A 20,073-nucleotide genomic window follows, 5' to 3' on the forward strand; every position below is an offset into this window, starting at 1 on the left:
TCTTAAGTAACTTCATTGACTATACTCGTTAAGAAAAGAAAAATTCAAATATATGTTTATGAATTTGAAGGGGAGCAATTCAATGTATAGAAAATAAGGGTAATGTTAATCTTAAAAATGAAAATAAGGTAAGCCTAGTTGATAGAGAGCAGACAGAAGTAGATCAGCAGCTGGTTAATAATTTTGAACCCGGTCAAAGAATAGAATTTAGGAAACCCGCCTCTTATTGCTTGACTTTTTGCTTTTTCAATAAGACTACGCCCAACCCAACACTGCAACTTGGAAAACACTTATTATTATTAACTCCTGAAAACTTCAAAGAAAAAGAAACACGGGAGATTCCACAATCCCAAACTCAAATTTAAAAGAACAAACGTATCACAGCAAGCAAAATAGAATTTAGAATCTCTTCTTCTTCTTCTTTTTGCTCTCTTTTTTTCCTTTTTTTCTTTTCTAGGAAATGAAATCCTTCTCTGCTTACAAACATTCATTATTATAAACAAAATAGAATAGAAAGATAGAGAGAGAGAGGCGTGATGGCGGTGCTATTGCAACCTGGTCAACCGAGTTTATGGGACTCGGTCCTCCAACTCACCAAGTCTGCACAAGAGAAAAACAGCGACCCTTTGCTTTGGGCGATTCAACTCAGTTCCACTCTCAACTCAGCCGGAATCGTATTGCCCTCCACCGACCTAGCTCACCTGCTCGTCTCCCACATCTGCTTCGCTAATCATGTTCCTATCACGTGGAAGTTTCTCGAGAAAGCATTGTCCCTCAAACTCGCACCTCCTGTGCTTGTCCTCGCTCTTCTCTCTACTAGGCACGTTTCCTTTTTTTTTTTTTTTTTCTAATTTACTGAATAAGTGATCTAAGTCATGCTTATTTATGTACTTAGAAACCTAATAGAGTCTTAATTTTTAAGTAGGAAGGAAAAAGTAATTGTTTTGTTGTTTTCTTTGTATTGGTGAAACAGTATTTGTGATTTTGGAGTTTTTCACTCTGTTTAGATTACGTGTACTTCTATATATATTGCGGTAATTGATTGCTTCCATTTTTATATATGTTTCTTTTTCAGTTTATGTTACTTTTTTGTTCAATTTCTATGTTCAGCTGGATGGTGGTTACTTATTTTTGTCAATCAAAAGACTCGAAGCATATAAATGTTTCTTTGTTAAGTAAATATCTGAATTTTTTGGTTGGTACAGAGTGCTTCCAAATCGAAAGCTACACCCAACAGCATACAGGCTTTACGTGGAACTTGCTAAGAGACATGGTTTTTCATTTGCATCTCAAATAAATGGCCCAGACTATCCTAAGTAAGTATCCTATATTGCGCTATAATTCTTTATCCTGGCTTATTTGTTTATTTATCCTTTTTATCTCTATGAATGTCAATTAGCTCAGTTGGAATTTGTTGCTGATTGTTGTGGTTAAAAAGGGAAACAAGAAATATCAAGACATTCAATTTTTATTTAGGTTTCTATGCCACTTGAGTTTCCTTTTCCATAAGTTCTACAGCCTACTAACATTTCTGCTTTCGGGTCATTTTGAAGATGGTAGCTGAGCAGTGGAAGACTAAAATAAAATGATTAGGAGTGGAAGAGAAATAATTAGGGTAACAAACCTCTGAATTATTAATAATTAAATAGAAATCAGAAAAATACAGTACAATGAGTATCTACTAGCATCCTTATTTATACTAGTTAGGATAAGTCCTAATTCTTGACTGATAACTAATCCTATTAAATAAGAGAAAGACTAATTAAAGAAGATTTCTAAATAAAAGATACAGAACCAAAAGAAATAAGGAAAACCTGAATTTATTCTAATCTGAATTAAATTTGAATGCTCCTGCATCAATAGCGCTCTTCAATTCTAATATCGATTCAATGGAAATCTAATGCCTTACATTTTTAGCTGAAAATGATAATTTGTTAAAGACTTATCTAGGAAAAGTGTGTTTAGGTTTTGTTGTGCTAGAAAGTATCGTTTGGAAACAGCCTTTTCATTCTAGTAACACTTGACTACTCTTTCAAGTGGTTTCATTCTGTTTAACCATTTGGCGTCCAACATAATTAATTAGAATTTTTTTTTTAATGTATAATTCGTCGGGCTTATGGGACAAATAGGTTGTTAGCTGATATTCATCAGGACTATGAGTGCTTTGCGATGGTCTAGACTCTAGAGATTCAAGTAAAACTACAAAACGATTCCTAAGGTCAGCTAAAAAATGTGGCCGGTGCCAATAATGAATTCCTTCTCTGTGACAGCTTCAAGAATTTTTTCTTTATTTATTTTTTTTTATTTCTTCCCTTTTTTTTAATGCTAAATCTTGTGATTTATAGAGAGTGCTTTCTTTTTTGTTAAAAAAAAAATCTAATTTAGGAGCCCTAGTTTGCTACAAAGGTAAAGATGCAAATACTGAAGGACCATTTAATTTATTTTTTGTTATTGGTTAATTGTTTCATGCTTGTATCTATAATATACATATCTTCTTACTAATCGCAATAGTACTAACATATAATTGATGCAAGTACAGGACTATGAAATTGCTAGATGATGTTCTCCATCTTTCCCATATATTTGACCTTCAAGTATGTGAACCCGGGCTTCTGTTGGTGGCATTTGTCTTTTCAATTGTGTGGCAGTTGCTTGATGCATCATTGGATGATGAAGGGTTACTGGATCTTACCTCAGAAAAGAATTCTAGATGGCTTATCAGCCCGCAAGATATGGAAATAGATGGTCATGAAAACTTTGGTGAGAAAAGAAGTGAACACCATAAGGGGCTGCTAAAAGTAAATACTACAATGGCAATTGATCTAATTGGAGAGTTTCTGCAAAACAAAGTAACTTCAAGGTTTCTCTACTTGGCACGCCAAAACATGTAAGTATTTATGTTCTTCTTCATCTTTTTTGCTTGTGCTTTTTGAATTTGGCTTTCCTCTGATTGTAGATTTAGACTTTAAAAAGAATTAAGAGATCGACAAGTGACTTGATATGTTCAAACAGAAAAATGCTGATGTACTCTTTGATTTACTAAACTTTGAGTGGGTTTGTAATAGAAATTGGAGAAGTATATTTTACTTTAAGTTGGACAATTATGTTTCACTTTAGGTAATAATTAATTTCAAAATTCTTAGGCCTTCATACTGGCGGGGTTTCATTCATCGAATACAACTGCTTGCAGCAAATTCAGCAGCCTTGAGGAATTCGAAACATATAAACCCAGAGATACTTCTGCAGTTGACATCTGATACACGCCGACTGTTGTCTCAGGACCGCAAGAAAATATCACTGGAAGACTTTCATTCCGTAATGTCTTCTGGATCTCTGATATCTTCTGCTGGTCAATGCCATGGGGCTAGTTGGTCTGTGCTTTGGCTTCCAATTGATCTGTTTCTAGAACATGCAATGGATGGATCACAAGTAACAGCAATCAGCGCTGTTGACAACCTAACTGGTACTCATCGGTTTGTGTTTTGAAGCTTAAGTGCTGTAGGCCTGAAAATGATGAGGTCTAAATCTTTTTAGCAATTTTACTGATTCAGACTTAATGTTGCAGGTCTTGTAAAAGCACTGCAAGCAGTTAATGCTACCACATGGCATGATACTTTCCTAGGACTGTGGATTGCAGCTCTGCGGCTTGTCCAAAGGGTAGGATTTGCACGAACTTAGGTTATTTCTCTTTCTTACTTTCGGGCTAAATAACATTTTAGAAAAGAATGAACTATGGCTTTGCTATTCTTTAGATCTTTGTTTTTTCTTTTCCAAGTTAGTTGCTTAAAGTTCTCACTTCTCAAAGAAAACAGTATTCTGTTTTAGGCAATATGAGGTGTGTATAAATTTTTGGTTATTGAATGAACTGGAATATATGTTATTTGTGGTGCAAAGAACAACCAATTGTTTACTTGTAAATTGACTGTAGGTTAAAAAGAAATGCTATGTGGTTGGCCCAATGCAATTATTAACTTTTCTTGCCTGTCGTTATTGAAACAATTCTTAATAATATGGTCCGGTTGAATGGAGAAATACACATGCAGTCAGCTCCCAAGATGCATCACTTTTGACGTTCTTGTGAATGCACATTAACTTTGTATTGATTTATCCATTTTCTTTAGCTTCTAGTCATTTGTGGCCTTTCAGGAAAGGGAGCCCAGTGAGGGCCCGGTACCTCGAATTGATACCTGCTTGAGCATGTTATTATCTATTACGACAGTTGCAGTGGCTAATATTATTGAGGAAGAGGAAGGTGAACTGCTGGATGAAACTGAGCGTGGACCCATTAACCAAATCAAAGAAAAACAAGGTCTCGGAAAATGTCACAAGGGTCTAATTACTGCATTACAGTTGCTGGGTGATTACGATAGCTTGCTGACTCCTCCTCAGTTGGTTAGTTCAGTAGCCAATCAAGCTGCTGCTAAAGCTATGCTCTTTATCTCAGGCATTAGCAGTGGTAATGGCTATTATGAAAGCTTAAGCATGAATGAGATGCCTATTAACTGTTGTAAGTAATTTTATTCGTTAAGATTGCAATTCTTTTATTGGAGGTCTTGAGTTAGGCAAAGGAACAAAAACGTTCTTATGGTGTCACTACATAGTTCTGCTATTGCATGTCATCAACAGTGCATGAAGGCATTTTTTGAGCCTTCCTTCCAGAAAGTCCCATTTGTTAAGAGTGTTAAAAAATAAATGCAGATACCATCCTGCTACTATTTCCTTGTGTTGGTTTTGCTGAGTGATTCCACTTTGGTTATGAAAAGATTGTTGACAAGCTTTCCTATTGTCCTCCTCTTTCCACTACCGCTCCCTCATCTTTCCATTTACCGCTGCCCTCAATGGCACTCCTTGCAACATTGTCTAGTTTTCCAAGCTTGTTTTCCTTTTGCAGTCGCTGTATTGATTTGGAAAAGTATCTATGGGGATCTCTAATCCTTTATTTTTATTTGACATTCTTCAGCCGGAAACATGAGGCACCTGATTGTTGAGGCTTGTATTGCAAGAAAACTAATAGATACATCAGCATATTTTTGGCCAGGGTATGTTACTGCACACTCCACCCAGATGTCTCACGGTGTCCTTAGCCAAGTACCTGGTTGGTCAGCATTAATGAAGGGTTCACCTCTAACCCCCTCAATGATAAGCACTTTGGTGGCAACTCCAGCGTCCAGGTATAATGCCAGCTGTATAGTTTATGACTACTGCTATTTTCCCCCCAGCCCCTAAAAAAAGGAGAGGGTTGAGAAGAGAGATGATAATACTGCGGTAACAGGTCGACCTTACCCCATCGTAATGCAGCCAATGCCTATCCCTCCCAGGGGATTTTATTAAGAATCATCACCTCTGACTTGACATTTTTAAAGCTTGTCCAGTTGATCAAATTCATTCTGTTTGGCATGATGTTTATAGAAAAATAAGTTTCCTTCAGTCTTGCTTTGAATAGAGTTTTCATATTTGTTTCTGGAAAAATTATGATTTTACCAAGCTGTACTGTTTTTCATTAAGTTCTTTGTTTTACGTTTATATAGTTTATAAACTAGTTAAGTTTATAGTTATAAATACAAGTGAGATTCTGGAAAACGTAATGAGATTATGATGTGAACTTGATCATTGTCATTTGAATTTTTTGTGACCCAATTTACACTAACTTACCGTGGTACAATTGCTGTATTGTCATATCCTGTGCAGTTCACATTGTCCTGCTGCCTGCTGACTTGCCAAATGCAGCTTAATGTTCCAAACTACAATGCTTTTTCAATTTGAAATAGGGATCACCCTTCTTTTTCTTATATCATAATTCAAAATTACAAAGAAAGAATTTTCATTCTCAAATTTGGTATGCAAATAAATTAAAATTGTGAGATATCTAATTAATGATTATGTTCCCTAATTGCCTAACTATGACCTGGTCTTCAGTTACACCATTCTTTTTCCTGAAGCCAGGTATGTCAGATGCTCTTTTTTGTAAATTTACCAAGCCGTATGGCAACTGAATTTAAGCTCATGGATTTGATGGAAGCTTACCAGAGATCGAGAAAGTATATGAGATTGCACTCAATGGTTCTAATGATGAGAAGATATCTGCTGCAACCATACTTTGTGGGGCATCTCTTGTTCGTGGTTGGAACATACAGGTGATGCTTTGGGGTTCATTTGGCTCATCTCATCCATTCTCTCTTTCTAAAATTTATGTGCATTTAATCAGTTGTTGTACTATTTGCAGGAACACACCATGCTTTTCATTATAAAGTTGCTGGCGCCTCCCATTCCTGCAGATTACTCTGGGAGTGAGAGCCACTTGATTAATTATGCTCCACTTCTGAATGTTCTTCTTGTAGGAATATCATCTGTCGATTGCGTACAGATTTTATCCTTGCTTGGTTTGGTGAGTTAAAATTTTTAATAATTTTTACTGCTTTTACTGACTGGCATCTGACTTTCAGCAAATGGTAATCAGGAGCAAGTTTAGAAAGAGGAATTTCATAACAATTTATTCATTCAAGTATGGAGTTGAGAGGGATGTGATATTTGTCAAAATAGTGTCCTTCACCCATGTTAAGCCAATGAAGGATGCCATCTGCATTCATTCATGCACCAAATAAATAATTACTGTGTAAAGTACACTAAAATTAAAGAGAGGGATCAAGCTGTGAAAACGAGGGGAAAGTTTCTAGGATTTCATGTTGTTGCTAACATAATGCTTTTGACCTTTATTTTCCAGGTTCCATTACTTGCAGGTGTGTTGATGCCTATCTGCGAGGTCTTTGGTTCAAGTGTTCCCAAAGTCTCATGGACCCTTCCATCAGGAGAAGAAATATCTTCTCATGCAGTGTTCTCCAATGCATTCTCACTTCTGGTGAGATTGTGGAGGTTTCATCTTCCACCTCTTGAAAATGTGATGGGGGATAAAACACCAGTGGGCTCCCAACGAGGCCCAGAGTATCTCTTATTATTACGAAATTCTCAATTAGCGTCTTTTGGAACTTTGCCTGGTGACCGTATCAAACGTAGGAGATACTCGAAAATCTTAAATATATCTTTGGACCCCATATTCATAGATTCTTTCCCAAGATTGAAACTCTGGTATCGGCACCATCTGCAATGCATTGCTTCCACATTTTCTGGTTTACATGGCACTCCTGTTCATCAGCTTGTTGATGCACTCCTCAATATGATGTTCAGAAGAATAAATAGAGGTGTTCAGTCTTTGACTTCTGCTACATCTGGAAGCAGTTCTTCATCTGGCCCTGGAGCTGAGGAAGCTTATGTTAGACTTCAAGTACCTGCATGGGATATTCTAGAAGCTACTCCTTTTGCACTTGATGCGGCCTTGACTGCCTGTGCTCATGGAAGATTATCCCCCCGCGAACTTGCTACAGGTCTAACTATTTGCTTTAGAGTATTTCTTAGGTCTAGTTTGGTCTATACAGATGAAGTCAAGTTGGCTTGCATGAACATAAATTAATGAACTGGCAGATAAAAAGAATAAAGGGATGACGAGGATTGGAGAGACAAGGGAATATGAACTATATGCATGAACATTGATAATTACTAGTATATTATTATTTCAGACTGTGAGCTGTATGCATGAGTGCTGAATGTTAATTGTGTGCTTATTTCTAATCTATTTCAGCATAAACTATTTATTACAGGACTTAAAGATCTTGCTGATTTTCTACCCGCTTCATTGGCCACCATTGTCAGCTATCTTTCAGCTGAAGTTACACGGGGCATATGGAAGCCAGCTTTTATGAATGGAAGTGATTGGCCTAGCCCTGCTGCAAATTTGTCCAATGTTGAGCAACAGATAAAGAAAATACTTTCTGCCACTGGTGTTAATGTCCCGAGCCTTCCTGTAGGTAAGTGCTTGGTCATATTGATTTCTAATCTTTGTTTGTAAGGTTGGGTTGGGGAAAATCTCTTCCCAGGTGAATGAAACGCATTTGAAGCTACTTGGAACATGGTCACAACATACTGCAATAATATATCCTCAGATCCATAATTATACTCTTCATGTTTCATATTAAAATTTCCTCCATATGTTGGACATAGAGTATTATACGTGAATTCCGATTAGTCTTCAATTTATGAAGCTCATGCATGGATTTATAGTGAGGATTTGATTTTTCGCCCAAATATTAGTGCAAGAGCTCTAAAGTTATTTCCTGTTGCAGGGGGCAACTCTCCAGCTACACTTCCTTTGCCATTAGCTGCGCTAGTAAGCCTAACGATCACTTATAGACTAGATAAAGTATCTGAACGGTTCCTCGTTCTGGTTGGCCCAGCCTTGAATGCCCTTGCTTCTGGTTGCCCCTGGCCATGCATGCCCATTATAGCTGCCTTATGGGCTCAGAAGGTAAAGCGCTGGAGCGACTTCCTTGTGTTTTCTGCTTCTAGTACCGTCTTCCACCACAATGGCGACGCTGTAGTTCAGTTGCTGAGGAGTTGCTTCACATCCACTCTCGGTTTCAGTCCCTCTCACATTTCTAGCAATGGAGGCATTGGTGCCCTTCTAGGCCATGGCTTTGGCTCCCACTTCTCTGGCGGGATCTCTCCTGTTGCTCCTGGAATTCTATACTTGAGAGTGCATCGATCAGTTAGAGATGTCCTGTTCATGACGGAAAATATTCTCTCTATTCTAATGCAATCTGTAAAAGAAATTGCCAGCAGCGGGCTAACTAGAGACACAGTAGAGAAATTGAAGAAGACAAAGTATGGGATGAGATATGGGCAAGTCTCTCTTGCTGCAGCAATGATGCGTGTCAAGCTTGCTGCTTCACTTGGAGCATCTTTAGTTTGGATCTCAGGTGGGTCGAATTTGGTGCAATCTTTAATCAAAGAAACTTTACCGTCTTGGTTTATATCAAGCCATGGGCCAGAGCAAGGAGGAGTAGGAGAATCTGGAGAACTGGTGGCCTTGCTCGGGGGTTATACACTTGCATACTTTGCGGTGCTTTGTGGAACATTTGCATGGGGTGTCGACTCTGCATCACCAGCATCAAGACGGCGGGCAAAGGTCCTTGGGTCTCACTTGGAATTTCTTGCCAGTGCATTAGATGGGAAAATATCGCTTGGTTGTGATTGGGCCACTGCGCGAGCATACATATCAGGGTTTCTGAGCTTGATGATAGCTTGCACACCGAAGTGGGTAGTTGAGATCAATGTTGATTTATTGAAGAGGCTGAGCAAGGGATTGAAGAAACGAAACGAGGAAGAGCTGGCTCTGGCCCTGCTAGCGCTTGGTGGAGTTGGTGCGATGGGTGCAGCTGCTGAACTTATTATTGAAATTGGGTTCTGATTCTTGCAAAACCATGCATATACATAGCCTTTTAACTGCCAATTAGTGGTTTTGTAACTCTAGAAGAAAATTTAACATCTAAAGTTGGTAACTTCGTAGCTCATGTAAATTTGGAATAGGAATAGGCTGTATAAGAGATTAGGATTTATATTTCTGCAGAAATAGTTAAAATGTATTTCTTAATTTGATTTTGCCCGATTGCTTATTGTGTTCTTCTCTTGCTTGAAATGTCCCCAGGTTGTGCCATCATTTGACACAGTTGAAGGCTCAAGCAACACATACTTTCATTTTTGTGCCTTGTGAATGGAAATTTCCTTTTTCTTTTTCTTTTTACTTTTTATTTAAAAAAAAAAGAAGGGATTCTTTCATCAATAACACTTCATATGAAATTAAACTAACAACTCTTAATCCCTAATGTTTATAGCTAAGAGGACATTTGCCCCTAAACAATTTTTTAATGCAAATAAGCCATGAAACTTTAGAAAACAAACTCCGTTATTTGTCATTGATGTGGCTAATTAAGGGGCCATAAAATTGACAGTAGCACTATTTCATCAATATTTTAATTATTTTTTTTAAAAAATAATATCTTTATTAGTTAAACAAAATTAAAATTAACATATAACTTAAAAAAAGAAGAAAAAACAAATAATATTTTCTCCTATCTCTTTCTTTTTCTTTTTTTTTTCTCCCGTCTCTTTAAGAATTTTAAAATAAAATAAAATAAAAAAATCCCAAACTGAACAATTTAACTCAAATTTTGAAAGAAAAATAGCTAGGTGGATTAATAGGATTACAAGTCACAAGCAAAGGCCAAGTCTTACCAACAAGAAGCTTAAATCTCCAGCTCTGTCACAAAATTGAACCATCTTACTACAGTTATTGTATTTCATGCAGTAAATACGACCCAAAAGAAACCAAGCCATAGCCACCACATCAATCCCACACGATTACACACTCTTTCTAAAATTTTGCACATTTTTTCTCTCTCTAAACCTCTCTTTCTTGCCTAAATATGAGAAACTTTTGTTATTGTCTTGCAGCTTCTTCTTGTATCATAACAAGTTTATTTTGATCTGACCAAATCTCCGCGTGACAAGCTCATACCCTTTATTGAAGAAACACAATTGACTCTTCTTTTTATGTATATATCATCCCATCAAAACCAACCTTTTGAAGATTTTATTTTGCACATAATTTTCAGCTTAATTACATAAATATACACTTGAATTTCTTTGTTTCTTCTCTTTTTTATTTTTTTTATTGTGTCTCTTAGACTTTCTTGTGCATCATACACTTAGATTTTAAGCTTTTATTCAACTGGTTTTTTTCTTGGTTCATTCAAAAAAAAAAAATTATTATTTAATTTTTCAAACGGAGAAGACGAATTTTTCTTTTCTAAGTTATGTTAATTTTAATTTTCTTAATTAATACAAATATTACATTTCAAAAATAAATTAAGTAAAATATCAATGGAATACTACTAATGTTAGTTTAATGAAATACTGCTAATATCAATTTAATGGAACACTGCAAATTTTTCAAGAGATGAAAAAGAAAGAAGAGGAAAAGGAAGATACGGGGGAGAGAAAATGCTTTTCTTTCCTTTTTTTTTTTTCCTTCTAAATTATGTTAATTTTATTATTTTAATTAATAAAAGTATTACTTTTTCAAGAAACTAATTGAAATATGGATGAAATAATGCTAATCTCAGTTTAACAGGCTCTTTATTAGCCAGGTCAGTTATAAGTAACGAAGTTTATTTTTTGGTTAGAAAGAAGGGCTTAGAATACAGGTTTTGTGAAGTTTTATGATTTATTTGCGCTAAAAAATTGTTTTAAGGGCAAATATGCTCCTACCTATAAATATTAGGGGTAAAAATGTACCTTTTTCCCATAATAATATATACGTATTAGCCTAAGGGTAAGTAGGAAGCTGGGGCAAATGTGGAAATCCGAGATATATAAAGGTAAGAAGCGCAAACATACAATACAAGGCTAACTCCCTCAAACTGCTGCTACTCTTTTTCAAGTGTCTCTGCTTCTGTCAGTGTATTTAACTTGGGTTTTTGTGTATGTGAAAGAAATATGGAGGCTAAGGTTTTCCCGCTAACATGCGCACCTCCTCTAATATCGCCTTCCTTGCATGTTCGTGTCGGTACCTTTCACTTTTTCTCCAAAAGGCCAGTTGGTGCAGGTTAGTTCCAACTTCTACACACTCACAAGCAGACACCCTCAACTGTTAAATTGTATTTGTCGCCGAGTTGAATTAAACTAGAAATTTGTCTTCTTTTTGATTTTGGGTTCTGTTTCTTTGTGTTTCTTGGTTTGATTTTATAATCAGTTTTGAGAAGAAGTATAAGCAAAGAAGAGCCACTTCTTGAAGGAATGCCTAAGGAGTATTATGATGATGTATGTATTAATTATAAATACCCACCTTATTTTCTTCTTAAAAGATGACTTAATGCTCTTGCTGTTTTTTTTTTTTTTTTTTTTTGTATTTTCTAAAAATTATGAATTTGTCATCTTTTCTTTGCTAGTGATTTTCTAGTTTGATTTATCATAATGGTTATATAATCTGAGCAGTTAGATACCATAAGAGTATTTTGATTTTATTAGGTTTAAAAACCATGCTCCTTTCTTTAGCAGTGCCCCTGCTTCCTGCGAGTTGGATTATTGCTGCAACCATACATGTGCAAGAATTTTTTCATGTTACAACTACAAGTTTGTGGCTGTCTTGCACAATCCTTAGACTTGAAGTAGAGTGGGCAAAACATTTTATGGTCAGTTGAGTTTAAGGCGATGGCTGAATGCTTGACTGGTACTACTACTCATGAATTTGATCATTGAAAATCACAGTATAGTCCAGCTGGAAAAGAATGAATAAGAAATTTGAATAATTTAATTCATTTGTATAATACAAATGAAGCTATGTAATTTTTAGCCATATATTGGTCCAAAAAGATATTCTGGACATTACTGAACTGATCAATATAAACATTATCATTCTTTTCTGCTTTGCTCCGACAAATACAATATATGCACATACTTCAAGCAGAGGTTGAGCTTATACTCCTTAGCTATATACACTAGTAACTTGTCAGAACTTGAAAGAGTTTGGAGTCTCACATTAGTTGTATAGAGTTCAGGAAGGAATTTGTAAACACGAAAAGTACTACAACTAATGGTTTAGGCTTTTGGAAAAAGGGAATACCTGAATTCCCACTTCTTCCAATGTCCCTCCTCATTATCTTAGTTATAACAACAACCACCTTCTTGTTTTTTAATTAGAACTCATGCTTTTGGTCTCAAAATAAACAGTCAAGGATGAGAATTGAGTTTTGATCGATTGGTTTATAGCTCTTTTGTTCTTATTTGAATGTTTCCCAGGCTATCCATTGTTATATGTTCCATTTTTTCTTCTTTTAATGAGATGTGTGACTTATTTTTCTATCACCACAAACATTTTCAATGATTATGAGTTACACAATTAATCCGATTCTCTTTATATGGATATTAAGACACTTGTGCATGCATGGCATGTTTCTAAAGATATAGGTACTTTCCTAGTGTCTATTTTAAAGCTGCCATTGCATTTTAATGGCTAGGAATGGCAAGCCCAGCAGCGGGAAAAGTCTAAGGAGTTGGAGCGGCTACGTCAACTGGAAGATGAAGAAGAAGAAAGAAAGATTGAAGAGTATCGGGAAATTGGCTTGCGTTTGAAGGGATATCCAGAAGAAGATGTTAGAAAAGCAAGAAAATTGGTTTCGAGCTTCATCAGAGCTGAAGAAGAAGTGGAAGAGGTAGTAATTAACCTGCAAATGAAGTACCAATATGCAATATCTGATAAGCTCTTTTTTTCCTTAAATTAACAGCTGTTTAGAATGATATGCATGAGGTAATCTTAAATCTCTCCAAGTTGCTATACGTATGTTATGTGGATTTTATTTTGGCAACATAAACAAGCTGGAAAATACCTTATCCGGGGCTTGGGCTGGACATTTGAAAAAAGTACGTTTAAAGAGATACAAAAGATAATTGCTATAGATGTGATAAAATAAGTTCCCTGTATAAATAACGAGGCACTTACTCAGAAAAGTGAAAATCACATTGTTTAGTTTAGCAGCAGCCGGTAGGAGGATCACATAAACAAGACATTGTAACATTTTGCCATTTTGCATTCATAATGTGCTTTGTTCTAAATATTATTTGAATCCAAATTTATAGGATTTTTCTGAATGAGAAAAGATATTTCAAATTGGCTTGTGCTTAATTGGTTTTCTTAATGAAGAGTATTATATGGCATTGATTGTGATTACCATATATTTTCTTTGCCCTTCACCCTTTTGATATATGGACAGTATAAAAATTTGAGTGACATGGATTCCTGGTGGACGATGACTGTTTATAACTGTTGCTGATCATGATTTTGTGCAGAAAATTGAGGAAGCTGCTGAGAAAGGAGAACTGGACGAACTTGTTTTAATGGTCATAAGGAATCGCCTTGATCTTGCTCGACGTGATGTGAGTAGATGATATCATCCCCTGTTCTCTCAAAATCATGCTATTGCTAGTAATATGGTTCTAACATAACTTATTTATCTACAGTGGTATCTTATAAGTCAATAGTGAATATCCACAATTACCAATGTCAAACTTGAGGCCTGCCTGCCATTATTAAACATGCATCTGTGTGCGCAATATACATGCATATTCCTTTGTGCATATTGACATATTGGTCCATCTTTTCAGGATGAAAAGGATGCTGTTAGAAGCCTTGATCTTTTATACAGAAGAGTTGAGGTATGCTCCCATTCATATTATAAGCACCTTCTGATGAGAATCAATTTAATTGTGAAATTTTGCTTTACAATTGGTGTTGTAATCATTAAAAGCCCCATTGTAGATTCCTTGAAATGCACTATGATAATATGATTCCTCCTAGAGGACTATCAAATTTGAAGAGTTGCAGATCCCGCCAATCATCTGCATAAGTTCTCTGCCTTCAAATATGGATTACTCTAGCAGTTGCTTTTTCCGCAAGTTTTAAGCTTTATTTTCATGTAGCTGCTTTTGTATTTTTGGACCCTCTGAGGTGGAAAGTTCACAAGCCAGTATTTTACTTGCATTTTAGATGGAGATATTAAAACAAGAGGCTACTCCTTCTATGAGACTGCTGAATGATCTTTTGAATATGCATGATGGCTTTGATGATGAAGATTGGCTGAAGGAATGCAAAAAACGCATGATTGATACATTTCCACGGGAGGATCCATTTAGTATTCTTGTTCCAGCAGGGTTTGATATCGATAAGGTACACTAAAGCATGCAAAACTTTTGCATTACTTCATATTTGAAGTTCACGATACACAACCAGTACTTCTGTTTTCTGCAAAATATGGTTCTTAAAATGGCGTGATTGTCCTTTCCATCAGCATCAAGGACCACTACGACCACCACTAGAAGCAGATGATGTTCTTTTGAGGGTAGATTTTGTCAGAGAGGTAGATGCTTTGCTCCAGGAAGTTCGGGATGAGCAAAATGAAGCACATAATGTTGAAGTGTTCGATCCTGAATCTGTTGCAAGCAAACTGAAGCAACAAGAGAAGCAGAGAACAATAAGAAAAGTAGAGGATCTGCTGGAACTGGCAATTAATTTAAAATGGTAGCTATGTACTCTTTCCTCCTTTGTTAGTGCGGGGAGACCAGCATGCCGCCCTCCCAACTCCAACAGACTTTGGCGTTTGGACTTATTTCCGTCTAGCAGTTTCTATTATGGTGATAAGAGTATATACCATTGCCAGGATGTAGAATATGCAGTAGCAGAGTTGCTCATATTGTATGTAGAACTGTATATCGATAATTAAAAACATTAAAGAAGAATGTTTAATGTTAAAGACTAGAGTTCTTTTTTTTTTTTTTTTAATGTAGGGGTGGAAGTGTTTTTTAAGTTAAACTTCATGAAGTTTGTTGTAATTTTCCCCTAAAATTTCTCCCTTTATTGTATGAAAGTAGTAGCTCTAGCTAGGAGACTACCAAATAGGTTCCCTTGTTACGAATATTATATGTTTCTGCCTGCATGAGAAGAAAGTAAACTCTGGAATCCATTTCAATATGATAAGATGGAATATAAAAGCGATAGCAAGTGGGACAGGACCATGATTAAACAGATAAAGTCGCAACTATCAAACTTGAACATGGCAATTACTTGGTCCTTCTTGGCTTTGTAGCCAGGCACATTTAGATTGTCATTTCACTTGCGGGGGCTGCTAGTATATTCCGAAGTCTGCATGTTATCAGTAGTACTGCACGATAGTAAATCTGAATGCTGTACAGCTCATCAGAAAACATGCAGACGCTTGCAGAACCTATTCACTGGGATTGGACTAGCCATCTTGCATATTCAGTAGATCTAAGCTGTGTTTGTTCTGAAACTTCTTCAGCTAGCTCTTCTCAAAAAATAAAAGAAAAAGAAAGAACATGGCTCAGATAAACGAATTTGAATCAAATCCAATATGTCTGTTTGGAAGTAATATCCTCGGCCAAGAGGTCTCAAATAACAAATGCAAACAACTAATTATTTTATTGAAAGAAGCTTAGTAATATACAGTAGGTGCAAAGCACCAATTGCATTTGGAAAGATATTGGGTACAGTTTGTAGGCTTAATTCTACAGTGGGCTCAAAACCTATACTTACAAAGTTGAACAAAATGATTGTAGGCGAAGGATATCAACCATCCATGATGCCTGCTTCAAATAGAGTGCAGCTGTGAGAATTCATTTTGTAAGCAATTAACCCTGCTATCTGCTCAACTACTGGCTCACCATCTTCCGAGAAAAAGCCTGGGAATGGAAGTGCAGTATCAACCAAACGTCTCCATATCATTCCTTCGGGAACCGGGGGCAGAATAACACTCTCTGCATGGCCAGCTGCATTGAATGCCATGAACAGGTCACCCTTTATGTTGGAAGGTTCAGAGCTTAACTGGCTCTCTGCCTTATCGATCTTCAATGTCATGGCCAGAAACTTGCAGGTCGGATCTTCCCATCTTGGTGGAGACTGGTCATTTCCATGCCAGTCAATATTTTCTTCCTTCAAGAAGTTCCTCTTTTGAAGGAGGTCACTTCGCCTCATTCTCAATGAGCTCAAAAATGAGATGAACTGTGTCATTTGATTACCAAAACTAGTTGATAATGCATTCCAATCAAAAGGCTTTCTGTCACCATATGAAATTGAACCCCTAGAGGACTGCCCACACTCATCTCCCATGTTCAGAACAGGGACACCCAATGAAACATATAGAATGAAGAGATAATTACGGATTTGTTTAAGCCGTCTTTCAAGGACAGCGGTTTTGTTTGTTGGTCCTTCTTCCCCACAATTCCAGCTTAATTCAGAGCCCAGTTCACCACCGCTGAAGCTGACAAGGTCCACTAGAGGAAGTCCAGAATTTCTGGCAATATAATTAAAAGAGAAAGCCGGGCCACGTCCATTTGAAAAAATGTCCCCACTCCCACAGAGCCTTGTTGCAAGGTCACCGAGTAGACTTTCACCTCTCAAAAAATTCCTTACATCAATACAAAATTTTGGATTAATCTCCGCCCATCTTTTCCAATGAGGAAAGCAGGTTTCCTTTGGTATCCTGTGCTCAGGGTGCCAAGGGTCTGCAATGATCTTGGTCTTTGAGAGTATTGGATCAAAAGCTATTGCTTCAACCAAGGGAGGGCGAGATAAATGTTCGCCATGAAACCCTGTCAGAAGAGCTGAAGCATTTATGAAACAGAAGCCATCAATGTGAAACTCAGTCACCCAGTGCTGAAGACTATCTAAAATCATCCTTTGGACGATCGGATAATTACAGTTCAAAGCATTTCTTGAGTCCATACTGCTCTTTGTATAATAATAGGAGAAGTCGTCAATTCCTTGCAGTGCTCCACCTTCAGCAGTATGAGTGAAAACAACTTCCAGTAAAACCTCTATCCTATTGGCATGCAGTTCTTTTACCATCTCCTTCATCGAAGTAATAGCAGATATGGAGCCACCAGAAGGCCCATATATATTTGATGGCGAAAAGAAATGGTATGGAAAGTATGGTCCTTTTTGTTCATCAAATGGAAATATTGGCTCTAATAAGACTGCATTTACACCAAGATTTCTGAAATGGTCCATCTTCTCGATCAAACCAGCAAAAGTCCCTGCAATATCACTATATAGCTTACCAGACTTGTGTTCAGTAAAACGCTTCACATTCAGTCGATAGACAATTAGTTTCTCCATGGCCAAGTTTGGACGAATATCACTGCCCCACTCAAAAGCAGGTTCCTCACATAACCGTCCAAGATACTTTGCTGACAAACGAGATCCATGATCTGTCATGGAACTAGCAATAACTCTAGCATATGGATCCAAAAGAACACACTCCATGTCAACCTTACTAGTGTTTCCCTGAAGAATAGCTCCCTTGCATCGATAGCCATAGCTTGTAAATGTCCAGGCACCTTCCAGCGAGGCATGCCAGACATCACCTGTTCGATTAACATATGGATCCAGATCAAGCTCTAAAGCAGGTTTATCTGTTGTAGAGTCGTCATACAAGCATAGAACTAGACCTTCTACATTTCTCGAAAAAAATGCAAAATTCATGGAACCATCAGTCGAAAATGAAAGACCCAATGGACTAGGGTCACCTGAATTGAAACCAATCGGCACACAAAAATTTGCATTCTTGTGGTTCTTGATTTCTAAGCCACTTGCATCAGTATTTAACTTAGATTTCAGCAAAAAAGAGAGATAAAAGGGTGTTTGTTTTGGCTCAAACTCTAGTTCAAGTGCAAATGTACCAAAAGAATTCTGTACAAGAGCAGTATCCATTTTCCGAGCATTTGGGGCAAAATTTTGAGAATCCAGTGGCATGAAACATGATGAATCAGATCTATATATACCCCAAATAAGCATCAGTCTGTAGTCAGTAGTACCTAGTTCCAGAGATGAAACCTCGATATAAACTGCATACTTAGCATTTTTCTTTCTAACTAAAACTTTCACATGACCACCAAATTGTGTCCTAAATAAATAAGTCGATACCTTATTCAGTTCATCAAGTGGGGCGCTTGTTGAAAATCTCAGTTCCGTTTGCTGAACAGGAACTCGTGCCGCAGAACATACTCTTGAATCGAGACTCCAATGCGGACTTTGTTTCCAGAAGTGCAATCTCTGATTGAACAATCTTTGATCCAAAACCAATCTCCCAAAGTCCTTGTTTCCGGTAACTGCCAGTTTCGATGACTCTGTGGCTCCACAGACACAATAACATGGCCTTATCGCAAACGACGGAATTATAGTTGCCATTGCCCCCCTTGTTAAAGCAGATATATTTGAACCGGAGAGCTCAACCCAAATGATATCCTGTTAAAAGGCTATTGCATTGAGCTAATAAAAATGGGTAATCTCCACTACTTTTGGATCTATACAAGAAGATTATCATCCAACATGATCACGGACACTGAATCATGCAATTTATAACCATATTATATTATATTATATTATATGCGTTCACTTAAAGTCATTAAACACATAAGAATAAGAAACCTTTTAAATGTACAATGTAGCCCTATCAAATCAAATCTGAATAAAAAGTTTAATGATCCAATCTTAAACTCAAGAAATATCGATAAACAAAGCAATTAATTTTAAAAGCGGAAGTATATAATATATTATAACATGAAGGGGAGAATCTGAGAACTTACATTAACATTATTCAGCTATGAACTTGATAGCGGGGAGAGAGAAAGACTGTGCATGTAAAGAGGCAGGCTAAGAAACGGAGTTGAATTTGGTCGTTTCTGCCTTTTAGCTTTTCTTTAAGGACCGCACAACGCACGTATATTTGAGATTGATTCAAACGATATCGTTTCCTCTGATTTGATTGCTTCTCTTATCTTTAGCGAGATCGTTCATCCAATTAATTATGTTTAGGATAATAAGTTTAGATTATAAATTTATACCAATCATGCATTCGATTCGAGTACGTCTGTAATTCAGTTAAATTGTCAGCAAGTAGAAGTAAAAAAAAAGGTGATATTAGTAATATCTTTCAATTTTATGAGATTGGTCTTTTAAAAAATCTATAATTAAATAAAAACGACTAAATTTGTTAACATTTTTAAACTGAATATACTGGTGTAGATGACTATATTTTATAATAAAGTTTCTAATTTTTTTATTTTTATTTTTATTTTTAATGAATTAAAATTATTGTAATAACTTCCGAATCAATATAAATAATTATAGTTGGGAACTTAGGGATCAATTCCGCAAGTGTTATTATAATTTGAAATCTAGCTTACGAATCATATTATTACTAGTAATACTATAAAATAACAGTTTAGGTCATCTAAGGCCTAGACTGGGGAGGTCCTTTTTGTACTTTTTTCATATATAATAATGACCTGCAGTCTCGGAGAGAATAAAGCAGAAAAACATGTGCAATCCCTTACAAGCAGACAGAATCAGAAACTTTAGCGAGGATAAAATTCTATTTTATTTTCATAGCAAACAACTTATAAGAAACTACCAAATTCTAATGGAACTGCACAACTCTTGCTGCTACTCACAGCTGTAACATCATCAAAGAAACAAGTAGTTGCCGGTAAAACAAGGGCGTTAGAAACACAAACAAAGCCGCTAATGCCGTCGGACCAATAAAACTGCTTTTGCTCCAGAATGCTTCGGATGTAAATTGGGCAACGTCGGTTTTGAGGAACTGAAGAAGAGTA

At 36.5% G+C, this 20,073-nt stretch overlaps 3 protein-coding genes across 8 annotated transcripts; 2 read left to right on the forward strand and 1 right to left on the reverse strand.

Annotated features, from left to right (window-relative positions):
* The first annotated feature begins 206 nt into the window (after nt 1–206).
* Nucleotides 207–9,631, forward strand: LOC8287962 (mediator of RNA polymerase II transcription subunit 33B). Of its 3 annotated transcripts, none has more exons than XM_048372362.1 (12): nt 207–820; nt 1,206–1,316; nt 2,540–2,887; nt 3,144–3,463; nt 3,566–3,657; nt 4,147–4,507; nt 5,024–5,171; nt 6,020–6,134; nt 6,224–6,385; nt 6,722–7,379; nt 7,653–7,859; nt 8,175–9,631. In XM_048372362.1, the coding sequence occupies exons 1-12, from the start codon at nt 537–539 to the stop codon at nt 9,296–9,298; spliced, it is 3,930 nt and encodes a 1,309-aa protein (XP_048228319.1). In that variant the 5' UTR covers nt 207–536; the 3' UTR covers nt 9,299–9,631. The 3 variants fall into 3 exon arrangements, with proteins under 3 accessions (XP_048228319.1, XP_048228316.1, XP_048228321.1); XM_048372359.1 differs by having other exon boundaries at nt 210–820; nt 4,961–5,171; XM_048372364.1 differs by lacking the exons at nt 207–820; nt 1,206–1,316 and having other exon boundaries at nt 2,747–2,887; nt 3,191–3,463; nt 4,961–5,171.
* A 1,509-nt stretch (nt 9,632–11,140) lies between these two features.
* On the forward strand, nt 11,141–15,216 carry LOC8287963 (protein PALE CRESS, chloroplastic). Of its 3 annotated transcripts, XM_048372385.1 has the most exons (8): nt 11,147–11,267; nt 11,382–11,494; nt 11,642–11,709; nt 12,906–13,100; nt 13,735–13,821; nt 14,050–14,100; nt 14,432–14,611; nt 14,733–15,216. In XM_048372385.1, the coding sequence occupies exons 2-8, from the start codon at nt 11,386–11,388 to the stop codon at nt 14,964–14,966; spliced, it is 924 nt and encodes a 307-aa protein (XP_048228342.1). In that variant the 5' UTR covers nt 11,147–11,267; nt 11,382–11,385; the 3' UTR covers nt 14,967–15,216. The 3 variants fall into 3 exon arrangements, with proteins under 3 accessions (XP_048228347.1, XP_048228342.1, XP_048228346.1); XM_048372390.1 differs by lacking the exon at nt 11,642–11,709 and having other exon boundaries at nt 11,141–11,267; XM_048372389.1 differs by lacking the exons at nt 11,147–11,267; nt 11,642–11,709 and having other exon boundaries at nt 11,306–11,494.
* Nucleotides 15,217–15,854: 638 nt separating this feature from the next.
* Nucleotides 15,855–19,249, reverse strand: LOC8266784 (isoamylase 2, chloroplastic). Of its 2 annotated transcripts, none has more exons than XM_002533033.4 (2): nt 19,045–19,249; nt 15,855–18,703 (listed from the first exon to the last, which is right to left on the reverse strand). In XM_002533033.4, exon 2 carries the CDS (start codon nt 18,644–18,646, stop codon nt 16,028–16,030), a length of 2,619 nt encoding a protein of 872 aa, XP_002533079.1. In that variant the 5' UTR covers nt 18,647–18,703; nt 19,045–19,249; the 3' UTR covers nt 15,855–16,027. The 2 variants fall into 2 exon arrangements, with proteins under 2 accessions (XP_002533079.1, XP_015583236.1); XM_015727750.3 differs by having other exon boundaries at nt 15,855–18,714.
* Between the last annotated feature and the right edge of the window lie 824 nt (nt 19,250–20,073).

This window comes from Ricinus communis, chromosome 1 (assembly GCF_019578655.1).
Source record: "Ricinus communis isolate WT05 ecotype wild-type chromosome 1, ASM1957865v1, whole genome shotgun sequence".
NCBI lineage: Eukaryota > Viridiplantae > Streptophyta > Magnoliopsida > Malpighiales > Euphorbiaceae > Ricinus > Ricinus communis.